At 34.8% G+C, this 14,187-nt stretch overlaps 2 protein-coding genes and 1 non-coding gene across 5 annotated transcripts; all 3 read right to left on the bottom strand.

The window, feature by feature from the left end:
- Nucleotides 1-3,118: 3,118 nt before the first annotated feature.
- LOC130713793 (uncharacterized) lies at nucleotides 3,119-8,942 on the bottom strand. 3 transcript variants are annotated; one of them, XM_057563595.1, is made up of 13 exons: nucleotides 8,435-8,941; nucleotides 8,162-8,322; nucleotides 7,955-8,032; nucleotides 7,131-7,210; nucleotides 6,720-6,804; nucleotides 6,332-6,397; nucleotides 5,651-6,070; nucleotides 5,149-5,256; nucleotides 4,528-4,595; nucleotides 4,277-4,364; nucleotides 4,103-4,174; nucleotides 3,961-4,014; nucleotides 3,119-3,554 (listed from the first exon to the last, which is right to left on the bottom strand). In XM_057563595.1, exons 1-13 carry the CDS (start codon nucleotides 8,853-8,855, stop codon nucleotides 3,474-3,476), a joined length of 1,782 nt encoding a protein of 593 aa, XP_057419578.1. In that variant the 5' UTR covers nucleotides 8,856-8,941; the 3' UTR covers nucleotides 3,119-3,473. The 3 variants fall into 3 exon arrangements, 2 of the variants coding, with proteins under 2 accessions (XP_057419578.1, XP_057419579.1); XM_057563596.1 differs by lacking the exon at nucleotides 6,332-6,397; XR_009011034.1 differs by lacking the exons at nucleotides 3,119-3,554; nucleotides 3,961-4,014; nucleotides 4,528-4,595 and having other exon boundaries at nucleotides 8,435-8,942.
- Nucleotides 8,943-9,061: 119 nt separating this feature from the next.
- On the bottom strand, nucleotides 9,062-9,134 carry TRNAA-CGC (transfer RNA alanine (anticodon CGC)). The gene has a single exon. It is a non-coding gene; the product is annotated as a tRNA-Ala (tRNA).
- Nucleotides 9,135-9,680: 546 nt separating this feature from the next.
- On the bottom strand, nucleotides 9,681-12,774 carry LOC130715808 (putative RING-H2 finger protein ATL21A). The gene is made up of 2 exons (XM_057565928.1): nucleotides 11,734-12,774; nucleotides 9,681-10,263 (listed from the first exon to the last, which is right to left on the bottom strand). Exons 1-2 carry the CDS (start codon nucleotides 12,503-12,505, stop codon nucleotides 9,788-9,790), a joined length of 1,248 nt encoding a protein of 415 aa, XP_057421911.1. The 5' UTR covers nucleotides 12,506-12,774; the 3' UTR covers nucleotides 9,681-9,787.
- Nucleotides 12,775-14,187: the final 1,413 nt, after the last annotated feature.

Below are 14,187 nucleotides of genomic sequence, written 5' to 3'. Positions count from 1 at the left end.
CTTCCATGATCTTCTGAAAATGGATACAATTTAAAGACGTGAAAATTTTGGAATTTCTAATTTTTGGTTGAAATTTTATATGTTGATCAGTGAGTTTTTATGGGAATAATGTTTATAGTGATTAAATTGATTCAATTTGTAAGGATTTTTATTAAAGAATGAGACTTTTGAGTTTTAAATAGAATAATAAATAAGAATAGTGGAACTTGATTTGAAACAATTAAAAGGTTTAAGACCAAATCTGCTTGCTCAAAAGTTTAATGGGTCTAACTTCGCCAAATTAAGAGTTCAAAAGTGCAATTATCCCTTAAATTGAGAAAATATTGTGATTCTCTTTCAAACCACCACAAAATAAATGTTGTCTTTTCACCAATTAGATATTTATAAAATGGTGAAATTTTTTAAACAGCAATTTTGAAATACGAATATTTATATCAAGACAATGTATCGTAGTTATACATATATTGTCCATTTGTGGATAAAAACTTATCTTTTATAAAATACTAATCGAATCTTGGTGCAGTTGTCATTCAATTTTAAGGATATAGTTTAATTTATATTTAGTAATAGTATAAAAAATATTTATGCACCAAATTAAAAAAGTGTAAAAAATATTTATACACAGATAAGATATCCAATCTAATGTTGCCATTTTTTTATTTATATTTTCTTGTTTTAATATATATACGATGATGTGGTAGCTAGAATAATTAAGTTTGATTTGATGTACGTGTGATCTTTATTCATATAAAAAGTATATATTGGTAAAGTTTAGATTTTGTGTTATTATTGGTTATCCATCATATATCTAACCAAATTGATGAACTGGTGGCATAAGAATTAATCCTATATATTTACCGATGAAGAAAAAAAAAACATAAGAATCCTATAGAGTCAAAGTCCTAAAGTATCCATCCCATAGTCCCATACTCTCATGATTATGGGATATGCTAGATTTTGCATGTCCACATTCTTTTTTAGCTTTGTTTTCTATACACATGACTTTATCTACCTAATAAAAAAAATGCTCTTTTTTTTCCTTTATTGAATCCTAGAAGTATACTAATTGATCCACTATTTTGAGTCATATTTCTATGACTTCAATTTGTTTGTTTTTCAATTCATGTTTCAATGAATTAATGCACTTTTGGCAAAAGCCTAAAGGGAAGCGTACGTAATCAGCACTTGCGCATGAAAAATTGTCAATCACTTCACTTGTACAATTCACTTTGTAATGGAATAACAAATTAACAATAATTATTAGAATGAGATTTCGTGAGCTGAAGGGAAAGGAAGTGTATCCACGATGGTTTCGTGAATGTTCAGGAATTTCCAATATCTATGGCGTGTTTTCATTTATTTGAACCACAAATTTAAATAATTTCAATGCCTCAAATATATACTAAAATAACTCTTAAATTATACTAATGTGTTTCTAATGATAATTTAAGTGGTAAAAACTAAGAGACATATGAGTTGAATAAGAGAGATTCAAGGATCAATTTCTAAAGATGCAATTTATTGTTCCGATGTAAAATAAAAAAGTTCTACCAATGTATTTTTTATTTTAATATACTAAAAAGTAAAATGTCCTTTGAAAAAAACTAAAATGTATGGGCTTTGCCCCCTTTTATTATAAAAAAAATTAAGTAAATGTTTTTTCCCCTTGAAAGTATCAATTGTTAAAGAAAAAAGTATTTTTGTTTTATTTTACTACGGTTTTTAAATTAACTATCCATATTTTTGTAATTCTTTTTAAAATTTAGCACACTTTGTTTATCACATTTAGAGAAAAAAGTTATCTAAATATCACAACATTCAACAAAAAGAAATTCAAAAGAAAAATATTTCATTATTATTTTATTTTCTTAGCTAGTATACCTCAATTAACTCATTAACCAACGTTCAACTTTGACCCCAAATCCCGTCAAAAAAGAAAACTTTGACCCCAAATACCGACTCCAATGCATTATCATCGATCAAAGTCAACAAGTTTTAATCGTCAAATAAAATAAGAACATCTTTTCACCGCCCAATGCCTCAGGGGATTTCGTTTTCATTATCCGTAACAATATTTAATATCTTATATATAGTATACTGAATTATATAAACTACTAATAAAATAATATAAACATTTCTGTATAAAATTCATTTATCCTCTTTCATAAATATCATAATAGTTTTCACATAAACTTAACGCATAAATCACATTTTCATTTTTCATATTTTAAAATTTAAATTTAATTATGAGATAGAAATTTGGCCAGTTTTAATTAGATGATTGTGTAAATCATTTAGTAATTAAACTCATTATAATTTGTGTGTTAGTCCTGCTACTTGCCATTGCCTTATTGGCGAAAAGCAAGGGCATATACATCCAGCTACTTAGAGTAACTCTCATCCCCCATCATCACAAGCCATGTGTCTCCTCTATGTTCATGTTGTTCACCAACCTCTATTAGACTATTCTAATGGCAAGTTAGCAACTCTTTCGACGAGGTTGAAAGTGGCAACACTTATGTTGTTGTAGGATCTTTGATGTTCCTTAAAATAGTACTGTCGGTTCCTAAAAGAACATGGTTCCAGACTACCAGAAAATCAACCTAACCTAGGGAACAAAACAAAATCACAGCCAAAAAGTAATAAAAAAAGGAAACCAATGAAAACTGATGAAACATGAAAATTTGAGCGCCTGACAGTTAACTAATTATATTTTCCAGAGTATCATTCCCTGGGTGAGAAATTAATCCTCTATCGTCTGGTCAGGTATCAAAATAGGACTCTTTAATTAGTAGTATTTTTCTATACATATCTTTTTGAAAGATCTGTTACCAATAGGATTTGAACCCAGAACTTAGGAAGTTTTGTTCCATCAAGTTCCAATTAGGCCATCCTACCAGTTCTATACATATCAATCCAATTGAAGGAGATATCATGATTCATGTGATATGTATAATGTACATATTAATGAGTACTACTGTATTTTTGTTTTAATCATTATTAAGTTCCACTTACATTTATGCAAAGATTCAACTAAAAATCACAAGCCAAAAGTATCCATAGGTATCCAAAGTGGTCGAACAAACGTTGGAGCTTCCAATCAAGAATTGGAACGATATCAAAAGAATGCTCTTATAAGATATATATTATATATCAAATATATATCAATGAATTTACACTATGATGTGCTGTTAGCTACCTTGACTTGGAAAGCCACAACACGAGGAAGGTCTTCAGTGGCGACAAATATGTGCATTAGATGCCACAAACTCTCATATTGATGATCATATACAATGTAGTTCTTCTCAAGACATGATAGTGATTGTTCTAAGATGCCAAAAATTGAAAACATCCCTGCTAAAAGGCAGAAGTAACTGAATGCTGCTCATTTGATCAATCAGGTCAAGAGAAGATCATTGATGTGAGAAGCACAGCTAATGATGCAGTGGTACAAATCAGATGCATCCATATCTTCAAACTTCCTCAGAAGGCATGGATTGGGAACTAAGAAGTCTTTCAGCTTCATCACTGGCTTCTGCTTGCATTTTCCATCTCTGCATAGAAAAGTAAGCGAATATAATTTATGTTGCAACACAAAGCAAAGCCTCCCGACACGTTATATGGATTAAATTTTTACTATCATATCAAACGTCCTGGTAAAGACAATGCCTGTGTTGAGCTGGATTAGATTGTCGCAACACAGTATAAGACATCCTTAAAACCACATCATTGGGCTAATTTTTCATCTATCATACCAGTCAACCTGTCTGAGGAAAAATCGCAATCACGTATTGTAAGAGGGAGGGGTATCTTAATTTCTTAGCTAGGCATTCAGATCATAGAAACACCTAAAATAGAAATGGCTTCATTGATTTTTTTGGGCTTGATAGTCTAAGAAAGTAATTGGCCATGCTTGTAATTATAATGCCAGAAAACACAGGCTTGCATTAAAGAAGGTACCTCCTCCAAATTTTCGAGCTCCATGATTTGCTCTATTTGTTCTGTAATACTATCCTGCAAAACAAGGACCCTCGGCTAAGCAATTGAACTTATCACAGCGAGATATCACCACCCAAAAGAAATATATGATTACGTGGTTTACCACATCGCTGGCAGTTTCAGCAGCAAGAACATCGGTTTCCATCTCCACTTCAATTTCAATCATTGAGGAAATCTGACCAAAAAGCACTTTCAACATGCATTTATTGATTTAAATATTGCAGAGAACTAGAATTTTTCAGGAGATATTATATTCACACTTTAAAAGAACACATACCCTAGCATAGCTAGCAATCAATTCAATTCTTCCCTGGAGGGAGTTCTGCAGGCTCTCTCGGACTCTCTTGACTTTACTTATCCGTGTCCTAGATATAAATAAATGATAAATGGCATCTTCAGACTAGATTAAGTAAAGAGAAGTAGAGACTAAATACTAATCTTGAGGACATCAACATAAATGGTCATCAGGGAAAATATTATTTCATCAATAATCCAAGAAACAGAGATGTACGAACGATAGCAATTCACCTATAAGAAGGTTCTCCAACAGCTGAAATTTTATTCTCAAGCTGGCACATTCGAGCCAACATCCAAATCTACAAAGTAAGTAAATTTACATAGCTCAAGCTACAGGCATATTATATTTTGACAGAAGAGGAAAGAAACTACTCTCTTCAAAAATGATTTTCAAACAATCTTACTCTATCATCCTGTCCCGAGAAATGAGATATACAACTAATGAACTCTGCACAAATAATATTAATATCCAAAGGATGATCATGATATTTTTAAGTATTTTCTATCAGCAACTAATGATTAGGTCAATATACCATCTGAATGCCTAAATTAAATTACAAATTTATTCTGCATTCATGAGATTTTTATTCTGCATTCATTTTCTGTCATTGTATTAAAAGGAAATCAGCCAGAGAGGAATTTCATGAGCAAGAATGCTCATGTCTGGGAAAAAGCACTTCTCCCTTAATGAACTTGTGAGTTTCCCCAAAACAAAATACTATTGTTAAGACATAAGAGGTGGAAAATTAGAGTAGATCAACTGCCAAAATGGTATCTGTAACTTCTCCCCTCCCATAAAATAAGTAGAGATCGATATCATCACATTTGTTACAAATAATGCAAAAAGCACACCTCTTTTTCAGCAGCTTCTTTTAGGCCATTGATGCGAGACTGAAGCACATCATATTGAGATAAAAGTTGTTGTTTGACAGCAGTTGTTTCTACCGACCTTTGCGGAAGCTGTAATCATAAATAAATGTAGATTAACTTAAGTATTTTTTTAGAACATTGATTAATGCATGGTCGGTGAAGAATTGGGTGGAGGTATAAGAATCACACGTTTTTTCTTTCTAATTTCAGCACTCAAAGCAGTAATGAAACAGAGCACAAACCCACCCTCCTTTGCTGAGGATAGGAAGTTTATTTTTTGGGCCATTAATATGAAGTTTAAATCGCTGAAAGTGACAAGTGAAGAAATAACTATCAATTTAATTTTTAATAAGAGAGACAACTATCAATTTAAAATTATAAGGCATTGTCGTTTCCTTATTTCTAGAAGTAAAATTAATTGGATGAAGAGAAGATAACTCAGCATCCCTCAATCGAAATATAATTGATGAATGAACCACAGTACCTGATTTAACTGGGGAAGAACAAAGGAGTTCAAAGTAGATCCAACAGCAAGAGATGAAACTGCAACAATTGATAGCAACTGAGGTAGGCTGGGGTCAATAAGTCCAGAGGCAGCATCACCAGTGGCAAACACAGCAAGAAGTGGAAAGAGGAGGGAGGGTTTAAGTAATGATGAATTTTCTTCTTTTCTCGGGGCTCTTAACAGAAGTGATTCCCGCCCATCTTTGTGGTTTGTTATGCACATAGCCTCACCAGGATAAAAATCCGGGGCCCTTGGACTAAATTTAAAGGGACCCACCTTTCTGTATACATTTGATGGAGCTGCCACAGCAACACTTACCCTTTCACCTGCCTGAGCTGGCAGATCAACCGTTTCAGTTGCAAATCTGTGAGTGCGTGCCACACCAGAAGGGGTCTGCACCTAAATGGCAGAGAAAGACGGAAAAATGTAGTTAGGAGATAAGCAACCTTGAGACTTCATAAAGATATCAGCAATTGACAAGGTTATTTCAGTAATAAAACAATATAAATAAAAACTAATAAATGAAGCACTATTTTCTCGAATCTCAGGGCCTATTTCCCAATAGATAATAATTATAATAATAACAACACACCGAGATATATTGACTTGTGGGCTTACAACATTGTACAAAATAAACAAGTACAAAAGAAATGCTGAAACCTGAAATGACTTAAAGCAGGGAACGGAACCTTCATCCAGTTCAGATCCTTCCAAATGAGGTCTTGGCTAAGGTGATACCATTACCACAGCAGAGGTATGGCCATCGTTTAGTTAAAAAAACTCAACAGAGGTGTACAAAAATTCCTTTTCATAAGTCATATCATTTACTTGCAATAAAATTTCTGGTACTTCAAGGATGGGCATGCATTTGTAGAACTCAAAAAGTAGAGGCCTGAAAAAACTAATGGGGCAATACATCCAAACTTACAACTAACTAACCAGCTTATATAGTAATCATATATAGGTCCTCAATCATAACTCTTGCATGATTATACAATCAGAAGATGACCTCACAATCATATGTCAAAGATGAGTGGAGAGTATATACCACAATAGAGTGAACGGCAGAAGGAATACTTTGCTTCATCAACTTGAGGAATCTTAACCCCCTTTCCCATGCTGTAATGTCCATGCTGCGTTCGGCAGGAGGAGATCCTTAGAAAAAGTGAATACTCCATGATCAACACCATACACATACATATTATTTAATTAAAAAAATGCAAACATTGGTTACACCAAAATAAAAGGGAAAAAAGGACAAATATTGGAACAAATATGTATGGTGTTTCCCACGGAAAAAATAGGTTTCATAGATGGTTGGAACTCAAAATAACTAAACTAAGAGTAAACGCATAGAAAAAACCATACTAATCTTGCCAAAGAAACTTTAAAAAATTAGGGACTAATTTTGTCAAATGACTAGATAAAAGAAAATCATAGAATGATATGACTAACCAACCTGATTTCTTCTGATTGAATACTGACTATGTCACCCGAGACAAGTTCATATTGGTAGCGACACTTTGCACACGATACTATCTGCAGTAGAAATGTTCATATCCACCTTAAAACTATAATAATCATGAGTAAAGAATTCTTATGAGAACATCAGGAGAAACAATCCAGAGTTTATTGAAAAAATTAGGTGTCTCTAAGGATAGCCTCATGTATCACAAATTACCAGAGCCCCAAATTACTCCATACAAAATGAAAAGTTGAACAACTTGTTTCAAGTTATGTTATATGCATGAGTAAAGAATTCTTATGAGAACATCAGGAGAAACAATCCAGAGTTTATTGAAAAAATTAGGTGTCTCTATGGATAGCCTCATGTATCACAAATGACCAGAGCCCCAAATTACTCCACACAAAATGAAAAGTTGAACAACTTGTTTCAAGTTATGTTATGTGCATGCTGAATGTTAATCCTCATTTAAAACATCCCATCAGGCCATTTTGTCGATAAGACAAGAACTGTCAATAATACTCGAGCATATAAAAAGATCCACACAGGAAATTGAAGGAAACATATTTTGAGTTTGCTTATTCACAATTTATATTCTTTACGATGTGCTCTATACAAGTTTGCACTTAATGTCATTGCCATTTAGTGTACTAGTGGCTAGTGCACACTAAATGGATATTGACATACAAACTTACCCTGTCCTTGATTTATCCCCATGATTCGAGGTTTATGAAATTACAGAATACAAAACTCTCAACAGAAACATAGTAATCAAAGTAGTAGCACAAATAATATTAAGCATAGACACGAGGGAATACCTGAATACCTTGCTGTGGCTGTGCAACAGCAACAGCTATCCTACAACTAGGACATCTCACTATCTTCCCAAAAGGGACCTGCAACAATACACATGAAGCTTCCATTACTCGAAACAGTTGACATTAAGGTCAGAAACAAGTCCAATTTTCGCAACAACAATAATGCCACCAGAGAGAATAGGAAACAGGAAAACTCTTGAACCATACCTCCTCACCAGGAGACACGCCCACCTCACATATGTATTTGATCACGCTTAGAGCATCCGAAACCCTCAAGGATGCCGCCAAACCGTTAATCAACACCGTGTAAACATTCGCATTAGGCCTCGGCCACTTCCATCTCTCAACTAAAGGACCATTCTCGTCAACTGATGAAATCACAGGCAGCATCACAGAGTCACAAACACAAACAGCAACAAGAGTGAACATTGAAATGAAGTGATGATGATGTTGATGTTAGTGTAACTAGTCAGTACTCACCTTGACGAAAACTGGCGCGCATGGCGTAGAAAACAGACAAGGCAAGCTGGGGATTATTCCGGCTAAGAGCGGCGGATATAATGGAGCAACAATCAGAGGTGGAAACGACACCACCTCCTGAGTTTGTTTCAGCGTTGTCAGCGATCATCTGCAAGGCCTCGTCGGCGTCTTTAGCGGTGGCAGAAATTCGTAGCAGGAGTTGCTGGTCGGAGGCGGAAACGGTGTGGTCATCGGAGGTTTCATTCCGGCTCTCGCTGACGGAGGCTTTGGCGTTGAGAAATCTCGGCGAGTTGGGAAGAGAGAAAGCGGGGAAGGAGAGAGTGGGGAAAGCGTTGTGAGAGAATTTGGGGAGAACAGAAGAAGAAGGGTGATGATGAGGAAGTAAACGTGAGAAGGAAGGAGTGGACAAGTTGAGAGTCATAACCACATTAAAGTGTGAGGAACGAATGAAGAATGGGTGGTTGATGGCGGAGAAGGAGAAGGAGAAGAGAGGAATCAAAGATAATTAATTTGTTTGGATAACGTGGATTTTTATTTTGCCTCGAAAATTTCTAAGATAATAAATAATAAAATGAACGGTCTGGATTTGACTTGAGTCATAAAAGATGGGGAAACAAAACAAAAAGGTGGAGGTGCGGGGAATCGAACCCCGTGCCTCTCGCATGCGAAGCGAGCGCTCTACCATATGAGCTACACCCCCGATTGTTATTCCTGGCTGAATAATACTATACTATAACTAGTAATCTTGCTTTTAACGTAGCATGTGAAATCCTAACAGATTGATTTATTTTTTAAAAATTGAAGCAAGTGTGTGAACTTTAAAAAATATACATATGAATCTTAAAGAGTGTGTGAGAGACTGTAGAATGAAGATAAAACACTTTCATATCGGCCCAGTGTAGAAATCAATTGAGCCTCACTCTTGGGTAGGAGGAGGGTTGCTCACCAAATTTTACCAGGCACAAGGGATTTAAACTTACTACTTATGAAGAGATGAAAATTAAACACGGAACCTATAAATGTGTATAATACTTGAATCTAAAGTCGTTAGACAATTTTAGTTGAACGTTTAGTCATTCACCAATATCATATTAAGTGAGTAAGTCTCTCCAAACAAATTTTTTCGATACACATTAATCAGGGATTGAACCATGAACTAGATTTAAGTAACTCACCTATTGAGAACTTTTTGTTTATTTTTGTAGGACTACTGAAAGTTAAAATTTGTCATTGAACTGTTAAGCAATTATGAATAATAAATTTCTATAATTTAGATATTGAATCATAAGGTAAAGTTACTATAACTCATTGATGTTCAGCTCATGTTAGCACTCAACCTTAAATTTTGACTATTTAGTGTGAAGAGGAAGATGAGGAAGTGGGGGATAATAATGAAGAAAAAGAAGGGGTGACTGTGGAAGATGCCTCTGATGGTGGTGAATTCCTGCACAAAGGGCATGTCCCATTCATTTTGAGCCACTGATCTATACAATCTGCATGAAAATAATGGTTGCACTCAGGTATGCTCCTCAAAGTTTCTTTAGGTTCATATTCAGAGAGACAAATTGCACATGTATTGTCATTAGGCTTCAAAAAGCGACCACTTTCCCCAAGTAGAGTCTTGGGGTACTTCTCAATTGTGGCACCATCAAGCCCAGTGGCAAATGGCATGGGCTCTAGGGAAATTGTGATTGGAAAATCTATGTTTCTTCGACGATATGTGTTCCTCCTGAATTTGCCGCAGATAAAGGTAGAAAGCCCAATTAGACACAATAGCCCAAGTATTCCTACACCTATAGTTAACCCATATTTGGCACTTCTTGAAAGACCTGCATCAAATATTTAAACCCATTAGCAAGTGAAGGTATATTTTAACATTTTCAATCTTACTTAGCTAAACAAGTGCAATCATTGAGAATTTACTATTAACATTTTATAATTGGAAAGGGCTATACGCCTCACGTCAGAAATCATGCTTCTATTATTCAATTACTATCCTTAAGTAGTTGTCAAGTGTCCTACAAGACTTAAAAAAAAAAAAGCTTAATTACAACTTTGGTCCCCGACGTTTACCAATGCCACGATTTTGGTCCCCCACCTAATTTAATTACATGGATGGTCCCCGACGTTGTAGGTTGCGTGCAACGTTAGTCCTACCGTTTATTTCTTAATGGAGGAGGCTTACGTGGACGTCTAGTTGGAGAGAAAAAAGAGATCTGAGAAGAGAGGGGAGCACGTGAGTATCACGTGAATCTTATATGAACCCATTATACCCAAATCTGAAACCCTAGGGATCTAAATCGCATTACCTTCTTCGTTCTAGGGAGGTCAGGGGTTTAGGTATAATGGGTTCAGATAAGGGTCACGTGATACTCACGTGTTTCCCTCTCTCCTCATACCTCATTTCTCTCTCCAACTCGACGTCCACGTAAGCCTCCTCCATTAAGAAATAAACGGTAGGACTAACGTTGCACACGGCCTACAACGTCGGGGACCATCCATGTAATTAAATTAGGTGGGGGACCAAAATCGTGGCATTGGTAAACGTCGGGGACCAAAGTTGCAATTAAGCCAAAAAAAATGATGTATTTTTCTTTTTTGCTTTATGTTCTACATATCGGGGGGGGGGGGGATAACACAATAAATTATAGCATCATAGCAAGTTACACACACATGAAGTTATGTTACATATAACTCGCGCTGTTTTCATCTAGGCTTGCAATTTTGGACTCTAATTGGTTTTAGTTTCTAATAATATTTTAGTAACATGGTTGGTGGTCTCTCTTAATAACACGATGAAACTTTAAGCTGTTGTTATAAAAGAGACCAAATTAAACCTCTCATTTAATTTTATAATAAATAGGACTGGATGTAGTATAATGTTAGCTAATTCTATAAATCTAACTTGGTGATTGAATAGTCATAAGACTCATAACTATTTAAAAGGACGATAACGTTAAATGAGCACCGAGAGGAGTTAAAAGACTAAAAAGAGTGAATTTAAATATATAACATGTCACACTACTAAAATTCAGTAAAAAAAATGTATAATGAAGATAACTTCATCTCATTAGCCTTTGCCTAAGATTGAGTAAGCCATTGATCTTGGCTCAGCCTTCTTTGTATAAACTTTGTTACAAACTTCTTTTGAAATTCAAACACAACTACTTTCAACTAAAAGTAAATTCATCAAAAATCAAGTTTGTGGTGTTCACATAAGACAAAACTTAAACAAGCCGAACCATTCACACATCATAGGCACTAGAATGAAAACAGGGAAGGGAAAAGAAAGAACACACCTTTACTAGAGGCACTAGGGTAGCATTGAACTTGAAGGCTTTTCTTGTTTCTCTTTTGGTCAACAAGGATTTTCTTCTTATCATTAGAGAACCCACATACCTGACCATCAAGCGCACAGTTCGCACACCACGGTTCAGTCCACACCAACCGAACATCACTGTTGAGATCAGGCCAGAAAGGCCACATGGGCATCTCGGCCCACGAAATAGGAACACGACCCCAACCAATCACCTCGCATCGTTGCGACAGTGACGAGACAATAGGCCGAGACCACGATACCAAGACCATTGAGGAGCTAATGTCCGTGTCTGATGAGTTTTTGTTTTTCCCTTTATTGCTCAAACAAGCTAAACCGAAAGACGATGAACCGGTCGAGTTGTTTGGGCAACGAAGGAAGGTGAGATTGTAATAGCTTTGGTATATAATCGGGTTTAGCTTGAAAGGTGAACCGGAGAGGTTCCAATCGTGCATGAACCGGTTCGGTAGACAACCTTCTGGATCGTTGACTCGGATGGTTTGGGCTCTGTAATCAATGCTTTTCACAATTAAGTCCCCTGAATTTGGGAGCTTCAGAATGGTTTGGCTGAGGTTGTTGCAAGAGAGTTGAAACCTCGGACTGTAGCTACAATTATCATTAGCTCCTTTCAATCCGAAAGGAAATTTAATATCTACATCACCGCATGATATGGGGTTGCAAAATTGTTTGCCTCTAGTGCTTTGGAGATGGAAAAGAAGAGTGTAGAATACATAGAACAGGGCTAAGGAAGCCATTGATTAAGGGAAGAATGATAACTTGTTGTGTTGTATGCGGTTGAGTAGTTAAGAAAAAATGAAGTGATAGCACAAGTCAATCCTTGTTTGCTTAAAGGTAGTTGTCAAAGATGGTCAATTGAGAGAATAGAATAGAGGTGCTTGCGTACTTGGTTGGCAATTGTCCAGTAATTGACTAATAGCACGGGACAAGAAACATGGACAAAATAAACATGATGTGGAGTCACTTCTAACCTCAAAGCTGCAATGCAATGGAATTTCAGGAATAGTGCTAGCTAGCATACCAAATACTTGCTAAACTCTTTACTAACAAACTTTCATAATCTTCTCACATGAGTCTATATAACTTTCAAATGAGTTCACGTAGTGATTTAGTACTCAATTTCTTAACTAAATGGTTGGAGCACCGTCAATTTAATAAAATATAATGAGTTTAATTTCTATGCACTGACGATGTAAATTTTTTTTACACCATTAACCAATCAGATTTTAAAGATGTGAGAAAATATATCTTTTTATTTAATTTAATTAATTAACGTGACACATTCTTAAAATCTGATTGGTTGACGGTGTAAAATAACTTTACATCGTCGGTGCATCATCCTTTTTCTCATATATAATTAGATGCTTAGGAAAATGAAAAACTTAAAATAATGTTCCATAAGGAAATTTTTAAACTTATCCAGGTATAACAAACACAAAAGACAGAATCTATACTACTTTAATGATGAAGTTACCCAAACAAAGTTAGGTCCCTTCTTATTTTGAATAGATGCTTCACCTAATCATTTGTTGAACTCTTAGGTAGCGTTTGGTAGACAGGTGGGAAGGAAACGGAACAGGACACATGGGTTCCGTTCTGTGTTTGTCGTGTTTTTAAGATGGAACGGAACGGGACAAAAGGCTCCAGGAACGGGACACTTTGGTTCCCTGGAAAATGGTGGAACGGAAGGGAACGGAACAGAACACTCTCTTAAAACTTTTGCAAGTTCAAAAATATCCCTAATTTATATTTCAAATTTTATGTATCTAAACAGTTTAAAATCACTTATAAAATTGAAAGCACTTATTATATATGTAGACAAAGTTAAATAAAAATCTACTTTTTCAAACAAATCACTTAAAATAAAATCAATTACTTTTTTCAAAAGTAAAATCACTTTTTGTAAGCAATGATAAACGAGCCAATTAGAGTGCGTTTGATTCAACTTATTTTGAAAAAAATCACTTTTTAATCAAAAAAATCACCTTTAAAATAAAAAAATCACCTTTAATAAAAAAAAACTTTTAAAATCAAATATCACTTTTTGTGTTTGTTTCAGCTGAAGCTGAAAACTAATTATTTGAAACAGTTATTTTAGCTTATCATGAAAACCTATGATGATAGATGAGAGGAGATAAAAAAGTGATTTTAATTAGAGTAATCAAACACGAATCAACTTAATTAAATTAAAATCAATTATTTTTTCAAAAGTAAAATCGGTTTCTGTAAGCAATAATAAACGAGCCAATTAGAATGCGTTTAATTCAACTTATTTTGGAAAAATCATTTTTTGTGTTTGTTTTAGCTGAAGCTGAAAACAAATTATTTGAAACAGTTACTTTAGCTTATAATGAAAATCTAGGATGATAGATGAGGGGAGATAAAAAAAAGTTATTTTAATTAGAGTAGTCGAACACGA

This window comes from Lotus japonicus, chromosome 4 (genome assembly GCF_012489685.1).
Source record: "Lotus japonicus ecotype B-129 chromosome 4, LjGifu_v1.2".
NCBI lineage: Eukaryota > Viridiplantae > Streptophyta > Magnoliopsida > Fabales > Fabaceae > Lotus > Lotus japonicus.
The sequence above is the reverse complement of the archived record's forward strand: the minus strand, read 5'-3'. Positions and strand labels throughout refer to the sequence as shown.

Bases quoted from the DNA above. Each gene is read 5' to 3' on its own strand.
- LOC130713793 (XM_057563595.1), bottom strand. From the start codon at position 8,855: ATGACTCTCAACTTGTCCACTCCTTCCTTCTCACGTTTACTTCCTCAT. The intron at 6,071-6,331 runs GTTTCAGCATTT...TCTGCCATTTAG, and splicing joins CCTGCTTTAAGTCATTTCAG to GTGCAGACCCCTTCTGGTGT. The intron at 4,015-4,102 runs GTAAACCACGTA...CTTGTTTTGCAG, and splicing joins CTGAAACTGCCAGCGATGTG to GATAGTATTACAGAACAAAT.
- LOC130715808 (XM_057565928.1), bottom strand. From the start codon at position 12,505: ATGGCTTCCTTAGCCCTGTTCTATGTATTCTACACTCTTCTTTTCCAT. The intron at 10,264-11,733 runs GTGTGTTCTTTC...TATTTGATGCAG, and splicing joins CCCTAGTGCCTCTAGTAAAG to GTCTTTCAAGAAGTGCCAAA.